Raw genomic sequence first — 22,456 nt, 5'->3', positions numbered from 1 at the left:
ACTCAAACAGCTCTCACCCGTTGGAGTCCTGGACACAGACGGGCTTTTTCTTCTTCTGCTGAACGTAACGTTTCCGGATGCAAACGAAGGCGCCGACCAAGAAGAGCAACCCGAGCACGCTGGCGCTGATCTCAATGATTTCCACATAGCCGATGTTCTGAGACACCTGAAAGAGACGCAGGACGAGTGATGGATTGAGAATGATTGAAGGTCCGTTTGGATGTAAATGTAAATGTCATTTCCTGAAATAGTTTTTTAAAACACAACACACACACACACACACAGTAAATAAGCAATTAGTTGCGACTGACCTGAGGCATCGGGTCGCAGTGGATGGTGTCGCCAATGACTTTACAATCAAAGCCTGGAGGACACGGATCGGGCTGACACTTTGTCTGATTGTGACACCTGCAGGAGTAGAGGAGGTGGAGTGAGCCTTATTTCTTTCTGCTGTATTCTTGTTGTGTGCTTGTTATTTGTTGGGTGCTGGTTCACTGAGTACACTTTAAGATGAAGGATAAAGTAAGTATGCTAATGTAGCATAGTGTTAGCACAGTGTCAACATACTAACATTTAATATGTAACAGTTAGCTTGTTAGCGTAATAATCAGGCGACAACCTCCAGTTCTGCCAAGTGAAGCCAATGAGCTTCATGTGTTAAAGCTGCATTCTCTCTAGTGTCCACCAGGGGGCGACTCCTCTGGTCGTATAGAAGTCTATGAGAAAATGACTCTACTTCTCTCTTGATTTATTACCTCAGTAAACATTGTAAACATGAGTTTATGGTCTCAATCTCTAGTTTCAAGTCTTCTTCAATACAGCATGATGTTCATTTAGTACATTATGGTCCATTTAGAGTCAAACAGACCATAAAGCAGGGGATGCTTTAGGGCGGGGCTACACGGTGATTGACAGGTCTCTGCCAATGACGTATGCGGCGTTTCCTCCGCATTTCAAATATGATAACTTCCGTTCATTGGATGCAAAAAAACAACATTGCGACAGCAAAATCGCCGAACTCAAGGCTTCAAAACCTTCAGTCCACAAACCAACGGGTGACATCACGACGACTACGTCCACTTCTCATATACAGTTTGCATGTAGACAGTCTTCTCTGCTGAAGACAGTGAGATGCAGCTAAAAGCTAAAAAAAGAAGAAGCTAGCAAGTGAAGCTTGGGTAAGATTATTTTGTTAAGTTCAGTAAATGGACCAAAGGTGGAGGATTTCCTCAGGCTACACAGAAATCAAGTTCTAATCAGCTGAAATCAAAACACGATTCAGGATAAAAAAAAAAGTGAAAAGTGCCAGAATGTTTTTCCCTCACTTGGAATTTTCCAGATTGTGGCCCAAAAAAAATGATCAAGCAGCTTCTGTCGAAACAGTTGGTGTTTGTGACCAAACTGCTGCGTCTGAAGAGCAGCAGAGAGGCTTCCTCCCACGTTGACCCCGCGATGTTAAGGTTAACTTTTGACTGTCGATGCTGAGAGCATCGCTGCGGTCGTCCATCTCTCAGATCCAGACATGGAAAAAGAATAAATAACCGACCCAGAGGAGCGACTGGCACAGCTCTGATTGCTAAGTGCCGCTGCTCTGCGATACGGACAAAAACTATCATTTTGTTTTCCATGAAACTGCCTGGTCTCATTTCCCAGGTGTTAAATTCTTAAAGTATATTCCAGCAGTTACACAGCCAAAAAACAAAATACAAAGATGTTTTCTTTTTTTTTAATGGACAAGATGTTTGTTTTTGGAGCGAGATAAAAGTTTTTTGATGAACCGAGTTGTCAAGTCCTGTGTTTTTTCTTTGTATTGGGACACAGTGATGAATTGGTTTTGGATGGTATTCAATCAAAAAGACACAGCAGACGTGTGAATATACATTTTCCTCCCATGTGCACGGACTTGATCACAACGTGACGCACTCGCATTATAAAACATCTATCTGTGTACTTTACAAGTCACACGGCGAACTCCCATTTGCTAAAAATTAGGATCCAACGGAGGTCATCTTTCCTTCACAGAGTTAATCATAAAACCTGGAACACGGATCGCTGTTAATATCCCCGAGGAGCGACGCAATCCCACCGGAGGGCCTTCAATGAACGGAGGAACATGCAAACGCTGCTGTAAGCTCGTTTAACGTGACCCGGTGGTGTGAGTGGAATACAACCAGCTGTGGCAGCAGTGTGTTATAGTTAAAAGTATGCGTCCAATCATGCAAATTAAAAACCATGCACGCTTTTGCAGTTTGTGTTTAGTATGCCATGTTGGCGTCATGATATTATCTCTTTGTGTCCAATTTTGTGTGTGTACGTGATCTGGGAGAGTTTGCAGCTGTATGTTATTATCTTCATTTATCTTGTGTTGTGATTATTTCATTAATCATTCAGTCGAGGAAAATTAAAGTTCCATTAGAAGTGACTGATTTAAATATAAAGTGACTGTATATAAGAAGTGGACTTAGTCAAAGTGATGTCACTCATTGGTTTGCATAATGCCACTTTGAAGCCTGGAGTTCTGCATTTTGACCCTCGACCATGTTGGTTTTTTGGCCCGTCGCCATCTTGTTTTTTTGCAACCAGAAGAGACACGAGAGGGCGGAGCTAAGTAACTCTGAATTTTTAGGTGACTAAAAAGTTATAATTAACTTTAATGAAGTGAAAACACACAGTGAAAGGGTTAAAGTTGTAAGACGAAAACACGGACAACTCCCAGACGGGACCACACCGTGGTAGAGACCTGCCAATCACCGTGTAGCCCCGCCCTAAAGCATCCCCTGCTTTATGGTCTGTTTGACTCTAAATGGACCATAATGTACTAAATGAACATCATGCTGTATTGAAGAAGTCATTTTCTCATAGACTTCTATACAATCAGAGGAGTCGCCCCCTGCTGGTCATAATCTTAATCTTCTGTAAAAGCTTCTGAAACAGCATTTTCATGAATACGATTTTTCCAGCATCATCACATCTTGAGGGAGGGATCACACAGCACACACGTGTTCACCAGTATAGAAACTACTGCATGTAAATAAAGTCAATAAATTAATGTGTGTGTATGTGTGTGTGTGTATGTTTTTACCGTGTGTCCGTGTTGTCCGGTAAGCAGTTGCACATGTAACCTTGAGGTTTGGGCACACACACCCGGCCCTGATCACACGGCTGGGAGGCACACGGGTTGTCGGCCAGCTCACAGCGGGCGCCGTGGAAGAATCCCGAACACCTGCAGCGCGGCTCTGCAGAGTAAAGAAAACACACCCAGACGTCTGAGACCAGAGCGACTATTCATCGGGTTTTTCCCCTCCAGGCAGCGAATAATCACAGCAAAGGTCAACCGGATCCAGCCGGAGAACACCAGAGTGTCTTTGATCTTTAAGAGGGAGAACTTGTGTAGTTGTGTTTCTTCTTTCGTGTGGATAGCTGGTTCAAAAACGGACAACGTCCAGCAGCTACAAACAAGTCTGTTATTGGAAATGGTTTCAGTATGAGACTACGTTAAACCAGTACTAGACTGCCTTAAACCAGTACTAGACTGCCTTAAACCAATATTAGACTGCCTTAAACCAGTACTAGACTACCTTAAACCAGTACTAGACTGCCTTAAACCAGTACTAGACTGCCTTAAACCAGTACTAGACTGCCTTAAACCAGTACTAGACTACCTTAAACCAGTATTAGACTGCTTTAAACCAGTACTAGACTGCCTTAAACCAGTACTAGACTGCCTTAAACCAGTACTAGACTGCCTTAAACCAGTACTAGACTACCTTAAACCAGTATTAGACTACCTTAAACCAGTATTAGACTGCCTTAAACCAGTACTAGACTGCCTTAAACCAGTACTAGACTGCCTTAAACCAGTACTAGACTACCTTAAACCAGTATTAGACTGCTTTAAACCAGTATTAGACTGCCTTAAACCAGTACTAGACTGCCTGAAACCAGTATTACTGTATGTTTTTAAACTGGTATAATATAATAAGAAAACAAGTAAAATCTTGCTGTCTTCATCTGTTAATATCCTTTTTTTTTACATTATCTCAGGAAACAAACAGAGTTGATGCCTCAGTGAAACAGTCTGCAGTACGAATAAAGAAACATGCACAGCCTCGGCTGCTGCCGCCTGTCTGATCACATTTGACCTGGAAGGATCTTTTTTTGGGAAACAATATGTATTTGTTGTTTCGGCTTCACACACAGAATTTGATCGTGCAGCATAACTGCAATTTGACTTTGACGTGATGATGAATAAAGTGCTGAGAGACGTCATACTTGGCTGTGACCTTCTTCTCCTGTGTCCACAGGGCCACGCTGAACATGTCCTCATCCGACTGAAGGAGAATGAGAAGTTATGAAGTTCAGCGGCCCGACAGGTAAAGAAACACCAAACAGGCGGCAGCTTTTGTTTTTTTTGATAACAGCTTTGAGGTTCGTTTGTTTACGCAGTTCCTCCAAAAGCACAGAGATCCGTATCTTCTCCGGCTTTGTGTTTGGTTTCATATCGAGCCTTCATAGAGAAAGATTACAGTCTCACAGAGACTCGTGAAAAAATAATAATCATTTTAAAGCTCTCCCGGTCTTCTTGGCTGTAAGATTGCAGGTGTTCTTATCGGCTGCTATTCTAAATAAAAGTCCTCTTTTGTGAAACAGAACGGAAAAAAAGTCACCGCAAGACTTTCTGACCCCAATTTTTTTTCTTTTGTGTTTCGACAAGTACTGATGCCTTCGGCCAACTTAGTGATAACCTAAAACGGCAATCACCATAAAGGGCCGAGAGTCTGATAAGGAACTAATCCTTCACGGTTCGTACCGGACTGAGAAGGTGAACTTTTGAGAATATTTAAAGGGAGGAAAACTGAAATACTTTCTACTTCTTCCTCTTCTTGTGTGGTAATAAGACGTACTGATTTCCAGGGGATCTAGCTGAACATTTTGGACCCCAATTCCCACAAAGATGGCATTATTTTATATTTATTTTACAGTCAAGAATTCCCATGAAAAGGCCCAAAAACATCCTTAATTAGTGGTGCAGTACATGGAAGGTGTGGAATAAACTGTTATATTATCATTGGGGAGGAGACAGCTTGTTGATTTCTGCAGGAGGAAAAGTCAGCAGGAGACACGACGAGAGAGCAGAGGAGATGAAACCGATCTAACGAGGGACTTTGTGATTACATGAACGCACCGTTGTTAGAGTTGTGGTTGTTTCACGTGAGAGATTTCTTTTTGCTTGTTTTGTTTAACATTTTCAATTAATTAATAATAAAATACTGAAGAACGCATCAAAAAAACAAGTTGAAGTTACTTATTAAATAATTTAATGTTTCAGTTAAAAAGGTTTTCAGATGCTTTTAAAAGGACAATTCACTCCAACATCAGAAATACGTATTTGTCCTCTTACCTGTAGTTCTATTTATCTACATGGCTTTGGTGTCTTCCCTCCAATATAATGGAAGTCAATGGTGTCTTCCCTCCAATATAATGGAAGTCAATGGTCAGCTTGTGGTGCTCAAAGCGCCAAAAAAATACATTTGCAAAACTCCATCCTGACCCGGTTACTCAAGATAATCAAGGACACTCACTCCAAAACAACCGAGGTTGATTTTTAACACTACAGCCAAGAGGGAATGTATGAATGTATTGATTTTGTACGATTTAGTGAACTTTAAGTCAGAGTGAGAAGACGTCTTCAGTGGACTCACCTCCGCTGGCGTCCTCCTCACAGACCCCTTCGTTCTGACAGGGGTGGTCGTCACAGGCCCTGCCGCAGCACCGGTAAACCCCGAACACCCGCCGCCCCCCCGGCCCGGCCCACTCCGCCGCGTCACCGACTCCTCTGATCGGCTCCCCGTTGAGCTCCAGGGCCTCCAGGCAGCCGGTGAAGTTACGCGGACGCCGGAGGACCTCCGGAGAGGCGTCCCGAGGCGGGGAGGCGAAGAGCAAAGCGCCGTGGGGGCGCAACATCCGGCACGGCTCGGTCAGGGGGACGGAGGCCGAACGCTGCTGGTCCAGGGTCAGTCGCAGGGCGCTGGAGTTGACCTCTAGCAGGGCGCTGTGCCACCGGCCGTCAGACACCGGATCAGATCTGATGAGTAAGGAACCGGGGGAGGTGTTTCCACAGCTGAACCTGAAGTGCAGCTCTCCATCGGTCAGCTGAGGAAGCAAAACCAGGATCAGTTAGCAACACTTCAGTGATATCTAGAGCAAGAAAGCAGCATAAGAAGCTTTTAATGTACCAGAAGAAGAAGAAGAAGAAGAAGAAGAAGAAGAAGAAGAAGCTATGGCTTAATGTCGAGTTAGATTATCAGAAAGAGTTTCAGTGGGAGGACCAAAGGACAACCGGTCAGGTTTTTCTTGTTTTATAGAAAAACTGCCTCTTGAATTTATATATAATTTCTGTTCAATTAAAAAATGTTTGTACTGTCATTCAAAGTTTACATCCGGGTGTGTTAAACGTACTCGTCATCGTCTAATTGCATTCAGTTGGCATTTAAAGTGCAGCTCAGCCTTCGTTACTGTATTGTTGTGCGTCACGTAGTCGTGATTGTTGTATTGATCTCTTCCTTTAAATTACAGTAATTATTTTCTGTAATTAGTCCACAGGAAGCATCGATTCTGCGGCTCACAGGTCAGAGGTCGTCTTAGACAAACGTGGACTAAATAGGTTTGAAAGCAAAAGGTTATTTGTTAAACTCTGTTTGTATTTCTGTGTTTCATCAAGTAGTTATGTTGGAATATAGTTGATTCAATTAAACAATCTTTTAACCTGCGGAAACCGACCGACTCAATCACTGTTGCAATAGTATGGAGAGATAACCTGTTGTGTTTATAGATCCAATGTACCAAAAATAAGCCTTTGAGTATTTAAACGAGAGATTAAAATGAACAGAACAAGTCACAACAATCTCATGCTGCTGATGTTCCATCTGAACATCAGCAGCATCTATTCATCAACATCTCAATCTTTCTGCTTGCTCAGCGTTCCCGCAAACTAACTTTTTACTTTTTTAATCTATCAAGTTCTCTTCAGGCTCCTCTCATGGTAGCGTGTTAAATATACCGACGGAGTGTGTCTGTGTGTTATTGAGCATCAACCCCATCGGACGCTGAGGGCCGTGATGCATTATTGATCTGCTTTTGCTCCGGCTTCTTAAATTGATGAGGATGATCTTTTTTGTGTTTTCTCCCTTTTGTTCTGTAGATGTATTGTCTTTCTTAGGCCAGGTCCCAAACGTCCCCCCTAAGGCCCTAAACCCTGAACCCTCAGGGACCTAACTGACGTCACCTTGTGAATGGTTTCAGTGTGAGAGGCTGTAAGGTACGAATGGTACACGTTACCATGAAAACATCATGTCACATATGTACAATTGTGGGTTTTTACTTTATATTTTTTACTCCCTGATTTGAACGTCTTCCAGGTTTTTCCCTCACGAGACGAGGTCATTTGTCAAATAATCTATTTACTTGTTTTTATCAAACAAAATAAATAAACCAGCCGTGTAATATAATCTCTGCTATCATGTGTTTTTATGTTCCATCTTTAACCCTTAATGTTTCTGTGTAAATGTAATTTAACACCCATGTGCCGTCCTCTTTGTTGACCTTTTTCTTCTTACGTCTCCATGCGTTCACTAGTAACCGAGTGTTTAACGTCACTTTGCTGTGAATTGTGGGTAATTCCCTCAGGCAAACTCTGACTTACTTACTCTGACTTAAGGAAAGGGTTCATAAAGGGCTCTAAATGTCTGCGAGAGAGAGAGAGAGAGCCCTGAAACATCTGACAGAGGAACAGAACTGAACCCTCACAGACTTTACAGGAGAATCGGCGAGTTTGGGATTTGGGCTCATGAAAGTCTTTGGTGCAGCGTGGACAGGTTGCTTTCTGTCCCTGCTGGAATGACTTATCTTGGAGGGACGCATGGGCAAAATTCTTCACTTGGATTACTGACAGCACACAGAGCGAGATGGGGACTGCTCTGCTTATCACGGGGAAGACGTCGAAGAGCTGGCAGAGGAACAAGTAAAACAAAAAAACCTAGAGACATCCGAGGCGCCTGTCGCTTGTCTTTTAATCTATTGTACATGCCTTGGTGAGGCTTCCCAGGTGATTTATGGTGGATATTTGAAGAGGTATAGCACAGTTCGACGCACTGATGATTTTACAGTATCAGCACGGCCGATGTAGCTCAGACACAAGTGTCGAGTCGGACTCCGCAGGGAACCAGAGTTCTACAGAATCAGGGCTTCACGGCTCCATAAATCAGAGACGCTGAGCGCCGATGCAAACGCTGCAGAGATTTAATACTGCTGAGCAAAGTTCAGTATGCAACGACGACGACTGATACACAAGTACATTTGTATTCTGCATTGGTACGTGATGTATGTGCTCACACACACACACACACACACACACACACACACACACACACACACACACACACAGGTGTTACATACAGGAGGCAGCGCTAAACCTCTGCAGCTTGTTTGTTGTGGTACAAAATAAAATGTAGTTACATGTGAACCGCTTCTGTGGTTACATGCAAATGAATAAGCTAACATTGAGAGTTTGGCCTCAAATCTGCAGGCACTGTCGGATTTAAAGAGACAACGGGCCCCTTGAAGCAAAACAGAGACATTCTAGCTGTTCAGCCTCTCTTTGTGGTCTTCTTGCATCCCTTTGAAGTCATCTTTTGTCTCCCCGTAGTCTTTTCGCATCGCTTCCTGGTTGGTTCGTGTCTCTTTAAATGACATGTTGTAGGTGAAGGCCGGTGGGGGGCTATGACACTTTGGACCCCTGGGCCTGTGACCGGTAGACCCGTTCAGAAATCCCTCCGTGTAGGAATGACTGGTGGTGGGAAGTAGAATGCAAAAAAAATGACTTAATAAAGGCATTTCTGCTCACAATGAATCGCATGTGCGAGCCGTGAAACCAGAACCCAGGAGGTAGAACCTCGGGAAAGACTGAACGCTGCTTCTGAAGTTATCAAACTGATCGAGTATTCTGCACACGGATGTCACACGGATGAGAGGAGCTCACAAGGGGAAGCATCCCGCTGCATTTCAAGTCCTTATCAAGTCCGCATTTCTGTATCTGTTTGGAGAATTATTCACGTCTCTCAAAGAATACAACAGTTCATCATTCTCTTCCAACCTGCATGTTTAATACAGTAGACCTGGTGTTGTGTCGCCCGGAGGAATCTTCCTTTCTTCCCTTTGACAATTCCAAAAAAAAGGCACGTCAATAAATCTTGAAGACAAGACAATTTTTCATCAGGACTCCTGCAGGAGTCTCGCCGGTTCCCTCGCTGTTCATTTTTAAAATTATTTTAGGGAAAAGGGCAACGCGTGCTGCGTTCAGAGCCAGCAGTCGTCACTTTAAAAGGTCATCGATGAGCTGATTACGCTGGAAGAGCAGGAGTAATAAATAATAAATAGTGTATCGCCGGCTTCGTGATCACAAATATGTGCAGTGCGGGAGTTTCCTGTTTAATCAGGCATTTAGCACATATGAACCGATCCGCCAGAGAGAGAACCAGCAGTTTGTTTAACAAGTAAAATCACTAACTCGACAACAAACCCTCACGCTGGCTTTTCTTTTTTCGACAAATAGGAAATGAAAAGGCCCCGGACACAGCTGGCCCTTCACGTGGTCGAACATGTCAGTGTTGTTACAACAGAACGAGTTAAAATCAGGTGTTTTTTTATTTGCTAGGAAATGAAATATTAACGTCTGAGACGATGTCAGTGAAGTAGAACATCCAGTAGAGTTTATAAATGTGAGCTGGAGACATTTGTGGATTTTAAAGCTTCATTTGTCAACGGCGTTCCCCAGTGAGAGCTCCCGAAGATCAAATCAGCAGCTCTGAGATCTGATCGTGGTGAAAGTAAATTAGTGTCAAACAACAACAGAGAGATTTAATCTCTCCGCAGCAGCAAAACTCGACGAGCAAAAATAAAACTCCAGCTCAGAGGAGAATAAAACTAATATTCACACACGACAGGAATGATGACTTTCTTGTCCCTTTAGTTGTTTAATTGCTGCATTAGCCTGATTAACCTGAGCTGTTTCCAACAAACCGACAGAGACGAGAGCTTTGAGTCTCGTGTGAACAGAACAAACAATGACGTCGTCTTTTCTTTACCGCTTCGTCCTTGAGCCAGTTTTGAATGAATGCAGCAGAATGTTGCTGTTAGCCGACACATCCTGATGGAAACAAACTCAACTTAAAGGTGGATTCTATCTGCATTCTTTTCCAGAGTTTTTCCAAGTGGAGGAAAGCGATGACGTAGGACGAACTGCTGTGGACGTATTTCAGACGCCTAAAACAATCAGTTTCAGTTATATTTAGAACAGTGTCACCTCTTCATCCTGCTGTCTTACTAATGGGGAACTGAAGCCGTTATCTATCTCTTCAGAGCCACCAGACTCCTTCGAGTTACCTGGAAGAACACGGAGTAGCTGGTCTGCTGTTAGTTTGTGTTACTGTGTGACTTTTGGGAGCGTGCCGATCGCCACTGTTTGAGTTACTGTGGATAAATACCTCATATACACCACGTTAGGCGGAGTCGGGGGTTTAGACGAAGCAACGTCATCATGCATCACCTAAAACACGTTTATACGAGGGCTTAGGAAAATAGTATTTTGATGCTGAAACATATAAACTTTTTAATTTTCAGATCTGAATACATTATTAATAACACTTCTGGGAAGCTACAGAATCATATAAAAACCTTTAACAATCATTTAAAAAAAGACTGGACCGTCCTCTAATGAGTTGAAACTGTGAAATGTATGAATTCAATGTGATTTAGGGTTCGTGCTTCACTGCTAACTTTTTATCCTCCAGCAAGAATGAAAATGGAAACATGTACGTATATAAAGCAGAAGTATCTCAAACCAGTACTTGTGTAAATGTACTTAGTTGGAGTCCAGCAGCTGATTGGCTCCACTAAGCTACCCGTCCTGTTAACCAACGTGTGTTTGGAACAAGCTCCGACAGAACAGACACAACATCCAGCAGCAGAATTAACTTTTGGAACAAACAAAAAGACGTCTGTTCATAAAAAATAATCAGTGAGAAGAACATCTGCCGCAAACGTTTCAAGGAGAAGTCTTGTTTTACCTGTAAAGCTCCCCAGTCGTCGGTGCTGTCGGTGGACACGATGACGCCTCCGTCCTGGAAAGTCTTGAACCTCAGAGACAGTTTGAAGTCCTGGTTGTCTTCATCCATCTGGTGGAGGTACTTCAGGTAGGCGTGACCATCGAACCTCACGGCCGACTCTGAAACAGAGAAAACACACAACAGATAGTGAGCAGCAGGAGAAGCACCACGAAAGAAAGACGTGGAGCTCCTTCACCTTTATGTAGTCGTATCATTCACACACACACACACTATAGCCGGGTGCCTCACACACATCTGCTGCGTTTCTTTTCCCTGATTGTTCAATACTTTGTTGGCAACAAATTAAATGAGAATAAAACCTTTGAGTACTTTGTTAAGTGCTCTGGTTGCAGCTTCTTAAATCTGAATGTTTGACAGTAAATTGAATATTGTGTCGGCCGAGTAATGTGACCGACATGATGTCAAGCTGGGCTTTTTGGAAAATTGTGATCGTCTTTCCCCCTTTTTTTTGGACATTTTTGGACAGTTTATAGACAAAACAATTAAACGAGCAGCTTAATCCAACTCAAATAACGGATAGTTGCTTCCTTATTCCTATGCAACGATGTTCATCTCTTTGTGTCTGCTGCATGAACTAACCAACACATAGACAACAACCTCCACTGCCTTGCTCAAACACTTGGAAGCTGGAAGGTATGAAACTCTTTGTGGTTTATTAGTGTGGTAAGATAAAGACAAACTGCACATATTTGATTATGTTTTTGATTTAACTTTCGATAATGTGTTTGAAAAGATTTAAAGAAAGAAAACTACTTCTGCTCATTTCTGAGGTCACTTCTGAGTGAAGACAAAGTCTTTAAAACGTGACATGTTTCACGAAATATTCTCTGCAAATAAACTCTTATTAAGTTTAAACTCTGAAGACTCTCAAGTCGGTGGACTTTTAAAAATCGCACGTTCTTGTTATTGAAGCTTTTCAATGCAACAACGTTTCAACTCAAGGCCACAAAACTTAGTGAGAAACAGCCTTTATCTGCATCGCTCCTCAAAGCCTCGCTGCTTTCTCCTCCTCCTCTTTCTGCAGAGCTGCAGGTAAAGATCCGCCCACAGGTTATTTAAACATTTCCAATACCTCCAGAGAGTTTGTAAAGTCCAAAAGTCAAAGTGTATTAATAAAAACGATAGCGGTCATCATTCACAACATGTTTTATCTAATGAAATATTCTGTCGGCCTTTAGCCTTTCAAAAACATGTTGATGAGTTATATTCATAAGAGGAAGATGACTTATTCAAATAAAACTAACTCATTTAATCTGATGAATAACTTTATTCAAATTGAGGATTTTAGGATTTAAATATGTAAAAATAATACAAAAAGATGTCGTTAACCTTCAACATGGGAACAAACTGCTTTTACTGCGTTTTTCTTGCGTGCTCTCGTTATCGCCGAACACCAGAGTCTCTCACGACTAAAGACGTGTCCGATATATAGACAAAACACGGCGTCGATAACACACGGAGAGGATGCTTCAGAGGGAGGAAGACTGATAATGAGTGTACATGCTGGAGAGCCCCGAGCTGACTGCAGGATCGTGTGCTCACACCACTAATCCTCACAGGAACGACAACACAAGCAACGGTTTAGAAGCTACCTGAGGGCCGGCGAGGGATTCGTATGAAATCCGTTGAGTTTACTGTGTTTGAACAGGTCACGAGAAGAAGGCTCTTTGATCTCTGAAAATACCAGTGAGGATTTAATCTGATGGAGGATTGAGTCTGTATGGTTGGAAAGATGAACCTCTTCAATTCCTAACCGGCACAAATACTAAAGACGGAGTTTACTCACATCGTCCTCAAACACCACAACTGACGTCTCAGTGTCGGCCTCTGAAAACAAACTACAGACACTGAAGAGACTAAAGACCACAATGGAGCAGAAGTCACAAATCCACACTAGCTGCTAATTCTAAGCAGATTTTCGAGTGTGTGTTCAAACTCAAGACTGGACAAAGCAAAGTGAATCCTGCAGTCAGGAAACAAACTCTTAACGTTTGAGTTTTGCTGTCATTGTTATTGTCCACAGTGGAGGTGGAGGCGCTACACAGCAGCTAAAGACTTCCTCCCCTGGTTCACACTCTCACATCAGCACACACACACACACACACACACACACACACACACACACACACACACACACACACACACACACACACACACACACACACACACACACACACACACACACACACACACACACACACACACACACACACACACACACACACACACACACACACACACACACACACACACACACACACACACACACACACACACACACACTCTCCCTCATTAGCTCCAGAGCAGACGGACAGACGTACCGTTACAGGGGCAGACGCTCTCCCAGGTGTGTCGCGGGGTGATGTAACCGGCTCCGGCGGCGGTGAAATGGCTCAGTCGATCCGCCGTCAGCCGGACGGCGTTCCTGCAGCCTCGCGGCGGACAGCCGGCACCCAGACACCCGTTGTGGATCACCCTGAGGTTCCTGAGGCCCAGAGAGTCCTCGATGGCCGATGTAATACCTACATCAAAGGGTTCAGGGTGTCAGAACTGCACATTCAAAGAGACTTACTTTGTGTCCAAATGAAGAAGAAGAAGAAGAAGAAGAAATGCAGCTGAAATTCATCGCTCTGTGTTTCATTCTTGTTCATCTTTGGAGGGAGTTGACATTATTTTATTTGTTTTTCCATTGAAAGCTAATTAGTGATGTGTTTGGAGGTGACGTTGACCTTTATTTCACATCCTCAACATTAAAACACATCATTTTTATCACAGCTTTATGGAAATCTGCGTAACATTTAGGGCTGACAGACGCTCATATATTTGTCTTATTATCACATATTGATCGATCACCTGCGAGTCTGCTGGTGGGCGGAGTCTGGGCGAGTCCACTCTGAGGCCTCCAGATCAGCAGGGCCTCCAGGCCCCGGGCGTCGGGTAGCTGCTGCAGGCTGGCCAGGTGAAGCTCCTGTCCGGGTAAACCCAGACTTTGTCCCAAGCTGTGCTGCCGGCCTCTCCAGTGGGCGCCCAGAAACTCCTCCGGTGACAACCCGACCAGCTGCAGCGTCAGGCCGGAGTCCAGCGCCTTCTGGTCCGCCGCCCACACGTGAACTCTGACTTCGGTCCAGACGCTGAACTTCCCGTCCGCCACGCTGACGTTGAGCGAGTAGGAACCCTCCTTCAGGTTCTCGTCTGCCCAGATTTTGCCGTCAGCGAGGTCGACGGAGAACCTGCCCCCGCCCGGGTGCTCCGACACCAGCTTGTAGGTCAGGACGTCCTGCAGGTCCTGGTCTGAGGCGTGGAGCCGGCCGATGAGCCGGTTGGCAAACAGCCCACCGGAGGTGGTGATGAAGACCTCCAGGGGTGCCACAGAGGGAGGGTACTTGCTCTGCTCGGTGACGTTGATGTTGACCACACAGATGGAGGAGAGGGGGGGGAGGCCGCTGTCTGTCACCTGACGGGTGCATGAAGAGCAGTTACAGACTGATGATATATTTGCTTTTTTATTAAAACTACGATAAATGTTGTCTCTGTTAACAACAGATAATAAGCTTTGAAGGAAGTAAGATATAAGGAGATGGTGAAGTTTTGTTCTTGCTTTTATTGCTGTCTTGTTTAGACGATATTCTAAATGCTGCATGTGGAACTTTTGGAAATTGAGCTTGTATATGAATCAAACATGTACATCTAAGCATAAAGAGTCTTCACCTGTATCTTCAGCTGGTGGTGGGGTTTGACCTTCTTTCGGAGCGGAGCAGAGAGCGACAGCAGGCCGCCCTGGTCGACGTGGAAGCGGCGGTCCTCATTGCCGCTGACGATGTGGATGGAGAACGGCGGTCCGTTCCTGGGCGTGTCTTTGTCCGTCACCACGAGCTGGAGGACGCTGCGGCCGAGCGACTCGCCCTCCTGCAGGAGAACAGGTGTGTTAATTCACCTTTTTTATTCAACTAGTTCAGTTTTGGTTTAAGTCGCCTCAATTGTGGGTTTTTTCACTTTAATAATGTTATCAGCATCACTCAATAATCTGTTTTATCTGTTTTCAAAGCCTTTACGTTCGGTGCATTCATGGATACTCATACACTCTAACGCAACAAACTCTTCCTCTTACTCCAACTCTACAGCTGTCTTCTAAAGACTTCAGAAGGAGACTTCTCCGTGAGGGAGACTTAGTGACACAATCACAAACAGACCTGATCGAGCTAAAGGTCTGCAGGATTCTTTCCATACTGTTGACGGACAATCTGAGTCTGTCAGAGACACAAACAAGCACTTTTAGTGGACGAACATTGACGGTGAGGAGTCGCCCGATTGGATTACGTGGAAACACGTTTAGCAGCTGCAGCCCTCTCGCTCAATTCTGGAGCAATTAAAAACAATAGTTGACCCTATAGACACAAAAAAAGGGTTGAAAAATACCAAAGTGACCCTTTAAGAAATGAATTACCTTTGAACAGACACCGTAGCGTATCAATACAATACTTTACAGCAGCTCAGTACATTAAAAGTACCAAGGATTGAAAATGGTCCTTTAGTACCACAGAACAGCAACTTTATACAAACAAATAATGCCGTTATTTTATTGTTCACCGTGATGGATTACCTATCCAGAGCCCTCTAAAAGGCTCCGTCTGCTGACATTAATAGAACGGAAATAAGTTCAATCAATCTAAAAACGTACAGCCCGCTTTGGTAGACGGGCAGCAATTTAGAGTCAATGGGCTAAAACATGCAATTCCTGTGTTGTCTTTCAAATTTCAATGAGAGCACGCTCCACGAGACACAAAGAACGGCTTCATCAGAGAGAGAGGAGCGAACAGAGAGCGTTCTGACCAGTCATACTGGGTCAAGTGTATAGGACTGAAGTCTGTCTGCTTCTCTTAACCTTTACCACAGTATCACCAAGATGAACGCTAATATAAAATCGAAAACATGCGACAGCTGCAGTGCCGCACAGAGCTGGTTGATATCCTGTTGAATGGGAGTGAGACACGTTCACATGGATTATTCACGTGTCACTGCTCAGCATGCTGGAGAGAAGGCGAGCGGTGAACCAATCCATCGCTGTGCTGTCGAGCTTCTGCATCCTTCTGCAGACGTGTTGCATCAGAATCACCTGTCCCTCTGCTGCTTTTAGGGAAAGTACTCACATCCTTCTGCAGCCTACCAGGGCGCTCACGCTCCACTACAACAGATGTGCAAGCCGTAAAAAAATATGTCTACAGGAGAGAAAACGACACCGCAGCTGCTGACCTGCAACACCTGTCTGGAAACCACCCCGACAACCCCCTTTCCCCAGTTTCAGCAACATCCATCTGCTGCAATGAGAGCTTTCATCATCAGGCCGAGCTGGCTGTGGACATTATCAGATGGGGACGATATCAATAATTTGGATTCATCGCCACACAGCGCTGAGGGTTTTTTCCGCCCTGCGAAATGTCTCTTCTGTGGCTGAATGGGCGTTTTTCTTTCAAACGGGCAGTAAAGACTTTAAATGTACAGCCAGCGTGGCAAAAAAACAATGCTGTGATCGTCCAACGCACACATGTGAAGACACAAATACGTACTCGCAGGCACCTCTCAGCACACAGCTTTAATGAGCTCTGGGCCCCGCGGTATATTTTCACTGGTTATAATGATACAGAGAGATTTATTGATAGAGAACGACAGACCTTCAGTGATTCTCTTCCATTAGCTTCAATCATTAGAACATCTGTCTTCATATCACCTTGTTAGGGAGTCCGGAGCAGAGCAGGTAGACCTCTACAGCCTTGCTCCAGGAATATTTGGCTACTTTTGTTCAGCTTAGCTTTTTAAGGTCACCAACGCAACTTGAAGGAATGAACTGAACTGTCTTTTCGTGAGGAGTTGCGTGTTCGGCTTATATTCACGTAAAAGCGAGTTAATATTTCTCCATTGTGTCAGATTTCACACGTGAATGCGACTGACGCTTCCCCCCCTCGAGGCGTCAGACGTTATCTGCAGCAGCTGATGAGCAGGCGATTCTTTCCAGAGCTTTCACGGTGAATTTATTTTACATATACACGTTTTTTTTGACATATTGCTTGTTGACTTTTTGTCGATGCAGCGGTTTGTGTAAGGTCTGTGTTTTCGCTCCACGCTGCGAACACAAACCCTCTGAACTAGAGGGAGAGATTTGATCAGATAAATCACAGCTTTTGGTTTTTTTGTTGTGGGATGCAGCAGCATGTAAACACATGCATCCTGTTGAGCAGACATGTTGGAGATGTTGCAGTCGTCATACCTGCAGCTGCAGACTGTGGTTGACCTGGGAGAAGACGGGTGCGTTGTCGTTGACGTCGGTGACGGTGATGGTGATGAGGACGGCCGAGGACAGAGGAGGATTACCTTCATCTGCTGCCTGCACCGTCAGAGAGTAATGAGGGACCTGGAGAGAAGACAGAGGCAACCTTTTCTTATTATACTTCTTTTCCCTTTTTTATTTGTTTGTTATTTATTTTACTTTCTGAGTTGTTTCATATGTATTTATTGTGTTTTAATCTTAATATCTGTCTGTTTTTGACATTGACTGATCTTACACACAGATGCACACTGACCTCTTCTCTGTCCAGTGCAGTGCGGACAGTGATTTCTCCACTACGAGGGTGAATAGAGAACTGCTGCAGAGAGTCCCCGCTCACTATGGAGTAACGCAGCAGATTGTTGATGGGACCGTCCCGATCGCTGGCTGTTACCTGGAGGTAAAGAAAGGGAGGGGAGGTGAGGGACAATGTCAGCACCCAACAAATACAATCCAACAGAGCAACAACAATGCCCGACGATAATAAAGTAAGCTGAGAGGTCATGGTTATCTACATGCCCACTCTGGTGCTCCCACTGTCTAAAATAAATACCGTTGGATGTCCTGACAATCAATAAAAACGTTGAAAGTGCCAAAAACGATGGCCCAATGTGCAAGAAAACATGATGCAGTGCCTTCTAGGATGCTCCTACATTGGAGATAACGTGCTGATGTGCCCACTAGGGCGTCCATACTTTCCATACCTTAGTGCCCCACTGTATGCGGCTGGTTTCATTATAATATTTTGTGGCTCCTGCACCTCAAACAGCCTGAATCTGCCACTGGCACCTCTGACTCTTGTTAAAAACACGTCATTCAAGGGTTTTTAATGTTGTTGCTTGGGTCAAAGGACACTGTTGACGGACGACATTGACATCAACACATGTGACTGTTAGTCAAGCAGATGATGTGTTCATCAGCTCTGCTGCTGTAACCTGATACCTCGAACACCTGTGTGTGTGTGTGTGTGTGTGTGTGTGTGTGTGTGTGTGTGTGTGTGTGTGTGTGTGTGTGTGTGCGCGCGCAGCTGGTTCTGGTTCTGGTTCTAGCTCGCTTTAACCTTGTTATCCACTTGAAAACAAAGATATTGCCTTGTTGCCATGGAGGCTTCATGCCAAAACACATTATAGATTCGTTAATAAGAAATTAAAAATTCAAAAAAACAATTGAAACACAAAAATCTCCAACAACAGATTGTTTCATTTGTTTTAAAACACTTTTGGGCTCAATTACAGACATAGATGACTCTTTAAATGGAGAAATCTAGCAATAAAACCATGTTCTCAACTTGCTTTTCTCTTTATTGCTTTAGCTCAAGAATCCTATAATTGTTTCCTGACAGAGGACTCCCTCGCCTTGTTGTGTCAAAAGACTTGGAACATTTCAAACGGTGACGTGCTGCTGTTGAATGGTTAAAACAGAGAGATGGAAACAGCGACCTCGAGGAGAAAAATGTCAAATATGGAACCACATGATTACCGACTCATCAGAGCGCCACTGAGCTGTGTTATCGCTGCATTATCTCTGCTGCCCGCCCGACAGATGACAGAGTGTGTGTGTGTGTGTGTGTGTGTTTTACACACGTTTATCATCGACAGGCTGCCAGATCATCTCATACTGCCCTTTTATTGTGTTATTGGAATAATCAGTTTATGTGATTTTGATGCATGTCGTTCGTGTGTGTGTGTGTGTGTGTGTGTGTGTGTGTGTGTGTGTGCTGACAGAGAGAGGAAAACAGAGAAATGTCCTTCAGTTAAATTGAAGTCCAATTCAATTCAGTGATTCAATCAAAGATTACTGATGTCTATGTGTCTGTGACATATGAATGTTCCACTGTTTACTGTGTGTGTGTGTGTGTATGTGTGTGTGTGTGTGTGTGTGTGTGTGTGTGTGTGTGTGTGTGTGTGTGTGTTGAAGAATCCCTTATGAAGTAATTTAATCAATGTAACCTTCACTTCACTATTTCTTTTCAGCGCCGCTTATTAGACAACTCTCGGTCTCCTGCTCAGTTTCAGTGTAGGTTGAGCTTTTACACCAGTTTGTAACATATATATATATATATATATATATATATATATATATATATATATATATATATATATATATATATATATGCTTATGGATACGTTTCTTTTCAACCGACATCTTGCAACTGGCATCTTTGGGAAACGATTTTCTATCTAAGAATAAGGAACATTTCACTCTACGAACATTTCCCCACAAAGCAGCAGGTATCAACAGGTTGTAAAAGTGAAAAGCATCTCATATTCTGTGGAACTGAAAATAAAAACAGCTTGAAAGCAGCAGAGACACTGTGTTTCTGTTGCAACTGACCAGGAACCAGCTGTGTAGTGTTGTGTAGTGTAACTCGCATGCAGAAGTACTGGTGAAAGTTTCCAGGCGCTACTATCGATTGTGATCATCCATCATTCTACATTGCGTGTATTCTGCATGCCGCTGCAGACAGTGAACCCTGTACCGTTTCAACGGACCCGTAACATCTCGGTCACTTTGTGCCGTTACCTTCATCACCAGGCCTCCAGGCGTGAGATCCTCCGATATCTCAGCGCTGTGGTCGCCTCGTCCGAACACCGGCGCGTTGTCGTTCAGGTCCATCACGTTGATGATAACCGTGGTGACGTCGCTGAGGGACGACTTGCCACGACTTCCCTCTACAGACAGGTAGTGCTCCCGGGAAACCTCAAAGTCCAGCGGGGCCACGAGGGTCAGCAGGCCTGCAAGAGGAGGAGACTTAAATTAATCTCGTCGTAAAGTACAGTTTTGACTTGTGACAGCGCAACAAACACAACAACTGAAAGTGAGATCTCTTCCACCTTTTATCCCTTTGGTTTACTTTAGTATAAAACATCACAGTCGACATCTTTTGACTTTTAAACTCTGATCTACAATATTTAGCACAAAGTTCCCCGACTGAGCAAAGCTGCTCGGCTCACCTTATGAGCCAAACACTGTGGGCTTCATAACAAATGTGCAAGGTGTCTCATCTTCAGCCTCTTCGCCGCGGTCAGATCCACCGGTGGGTGTATCATTACAAATACATGCTGCATGGCTGACCACTCGTCAGAGATACAGAACTTTGTTTTAAAGTCTCGCTATGACCTCTGTGTTTTTCTCCTGTGTGTGTGTGTGTGTGTGTGTGTGGATGTAGAGAGACTCAGGGAGTAGGCGGGGCTCACAGCCACAGTAGTTAACAACACCACACCAGAAAGGTAAAGTATAAAGTGAACCAAAGTCCCACTTGTGACCGTACAGCAGCAAGATTTGAGAACCACTGGTTTATTAACCAATGACAGCAGGGACCACGCCCCCCAATGGTACAGGTGAGGTGCTTTAGATGATAATGTCTACCATAAGTCAAACACTCCCTATGTGTGTGTGTGTGTGTGTGCGTGTGCGTGTGTGTGTGTGTGCGTGTGTGTGGCGTCATGTGACACATGTAGTGAACTCCCACTTTTGAAGCTGTGAGTTTAACCTTTCAGGGACGATAAATGTCTCCACAGCTGCTGCTGCTGTCTTCGTGTGCTATCCGTCCTCCACATGTGAAGTTTAACCTCGATTTATGGCGGCAATGAAAGATTGTGTCGAATGTGTCGTGTCCACTTTATTTTTTTTAAAGTCTGTTATTAAGTCACTCCTTTCAGATGGTGCGGAGTCCTCGTTCATCTGACCTCTCATAAAAACCAGCGGAACTTTAACTGGTCGACCTTTTCACCTTGATTTATTTGAGCTATCGCATCAGAAAGTTATCAACCAATCACAGATCAATCCAATCAGTTTCTAAGGCAGCAGTGTGTGTGTGCGTGCGTGCGTGTGTGTGTGTGTGTTGGTTACACTGGGCTCTGTATGAATTTTCATTACTGACATGTCTTTGCACAAATGCTGACTCAACAATTGCGGTTGATGCCTAACACAGAGGCGGTGAAGTAAACTGTGTTATTTTAGCCGTGACTCTTCAGCTCTGTGTGTAACTACTGAGAGAGGAAAAAAGGCTGATCGGGGGATTAATTGATCAGGAGGAGCTACACAGAGAACATAAGTTAAAGTCCTCCTCAGCCTGTTATTCAAAAACAAATGAAGAAGGTTTCACTTTGAAATGAGTGAGTGAGTCTGTTGTGATTACTTTTAGTTCGGATTAGTTTCCTGAGCAGAACCAGATGATTTAATATGTGATTCAGGTCCGACGGGCTTTTTAGATACTTTATAGTTTTGCTCTTCTCGTTCAACTTGAATAAATAAACATCTTCTTCCGATCTCAACAACCGTATTCCTCCCAGTGCCTGTTTATCTGTCCGAGATTCTGATCGACACGTCTTCTACTTTACTAACTTTACAGACTCTCTGCTCTCCCCAAATAATGAAAGCTAATGCAGTGGGCGGCGATCAATGACTCCTCTGACCAGCTGCCCTTTAATGATTTATCGGCATGAAGCCGTGAGACGGTCCTACGCAGTCCAAAGGTTCACTGCAGAACTCTGCAAGTTCTTTCTTTGATCCAGCAGGGAACGGAGCTCACGAAATACTCAACTCAACTCTACTGAACTTCAGCTCTTCAAGCAGAACTCTTACTTTTATAAAAGTAGTAAAACTAAATAATACTGGATGACGTGTCAGATGGCATGAAGATGAGATCATGATATGTATTCTTTTAAATGGGAAACAGATGGAAAGTCATCACCATCTAGTGTTTTATCTGTTGAAAATCATAAATGATGCAGCTGTTTAAAAGTGACATTCAATTCATAGGTGGTGCATATTAACACACACATAAATATTACCATTATTATTCATTTAAAGATGATACTACAGTGAACCTGACTGTCAGCCTCCAGCCACCTCGGAGGGAAATGAAATTGTGGCATTTTTGCAGCTTGGAAAAATAAACTAAACTGCATTAATCAATATTTCTATGAAGATAATAGGTCACATGATTATG

General features: G+C 43.8%; 1 protein-coding gene across 1 annotated transcript in view; it reads right to left on the bottom strand.

Moving 5' to 3' along the window:
- The window catches only part of fat2 (FAT atypical cadherin 2), a 68,752-nt gene that overhangs the window by 6,383 nt on the left and 39,913 nt on the right, over window positions 1–22,456 (bottom strand). The window contains exons 16-26 of the mRNA XM_076105168.1: window positions 20,026–20,237; window positions 17,759–17,896; window positions 17,446–17,589; window positions 14,892–15,089; window positions 14,037–14,637; window positions 13,505–13,705; window positions 11,124–11,281; window positions 5,703–6,153; window positions 3,083–3,236; window positions 312–408; window positions 18–166 (exon numbers count right to left, since the gene is read on the bottom strand). Of these exons, the coding sequence (XP_075961283.1) occupies window positions 18–166; window positions 312–408; window positions 3,083–3,236; window positions 5,703–6,153; window positions 11,124–11,281; window positions 13,505–13,705; window positions 14,037–14,637; window positions 14,892–15,089; window positions 17,446–17,589; window positions 17,759–17,896; window positions 20,026–20,237 (2,503 nt within the window). The remainder of the gene's footprint in view (window positions 1–17; window positions 167–311; window positions 409–3,082; window positions 3,237–5,702; window positions 6,154–11,123; window positions 11,282–13,504; window positions 13,706–14,036; window positions 14,638–14,891; window positions 15,090–17,445; window positions 17,590–17,758; window positions 17,897–20,025; window positions 20,238–22,456) is intronic.

Source organism: Anarhichas minor, unplaced genomic scaffold (genome assembly GCF_050575085.1).
Source record: "Anarhichas minor isolate MPS153535 unplaced genomic scaffold, ASM5057508v1 ptg000031l, whole genome shotgun sequence".
NCBI classification, from domain to species: Eukaryota; Metazoa; Chordata; class Actinopteri; order Perciformes; family Anarhichadidae; genus Anarhichas; species Anarhichas minor.
This window is presented reverse-complemented; position numbering and strand designations above follow the sequence as displayed.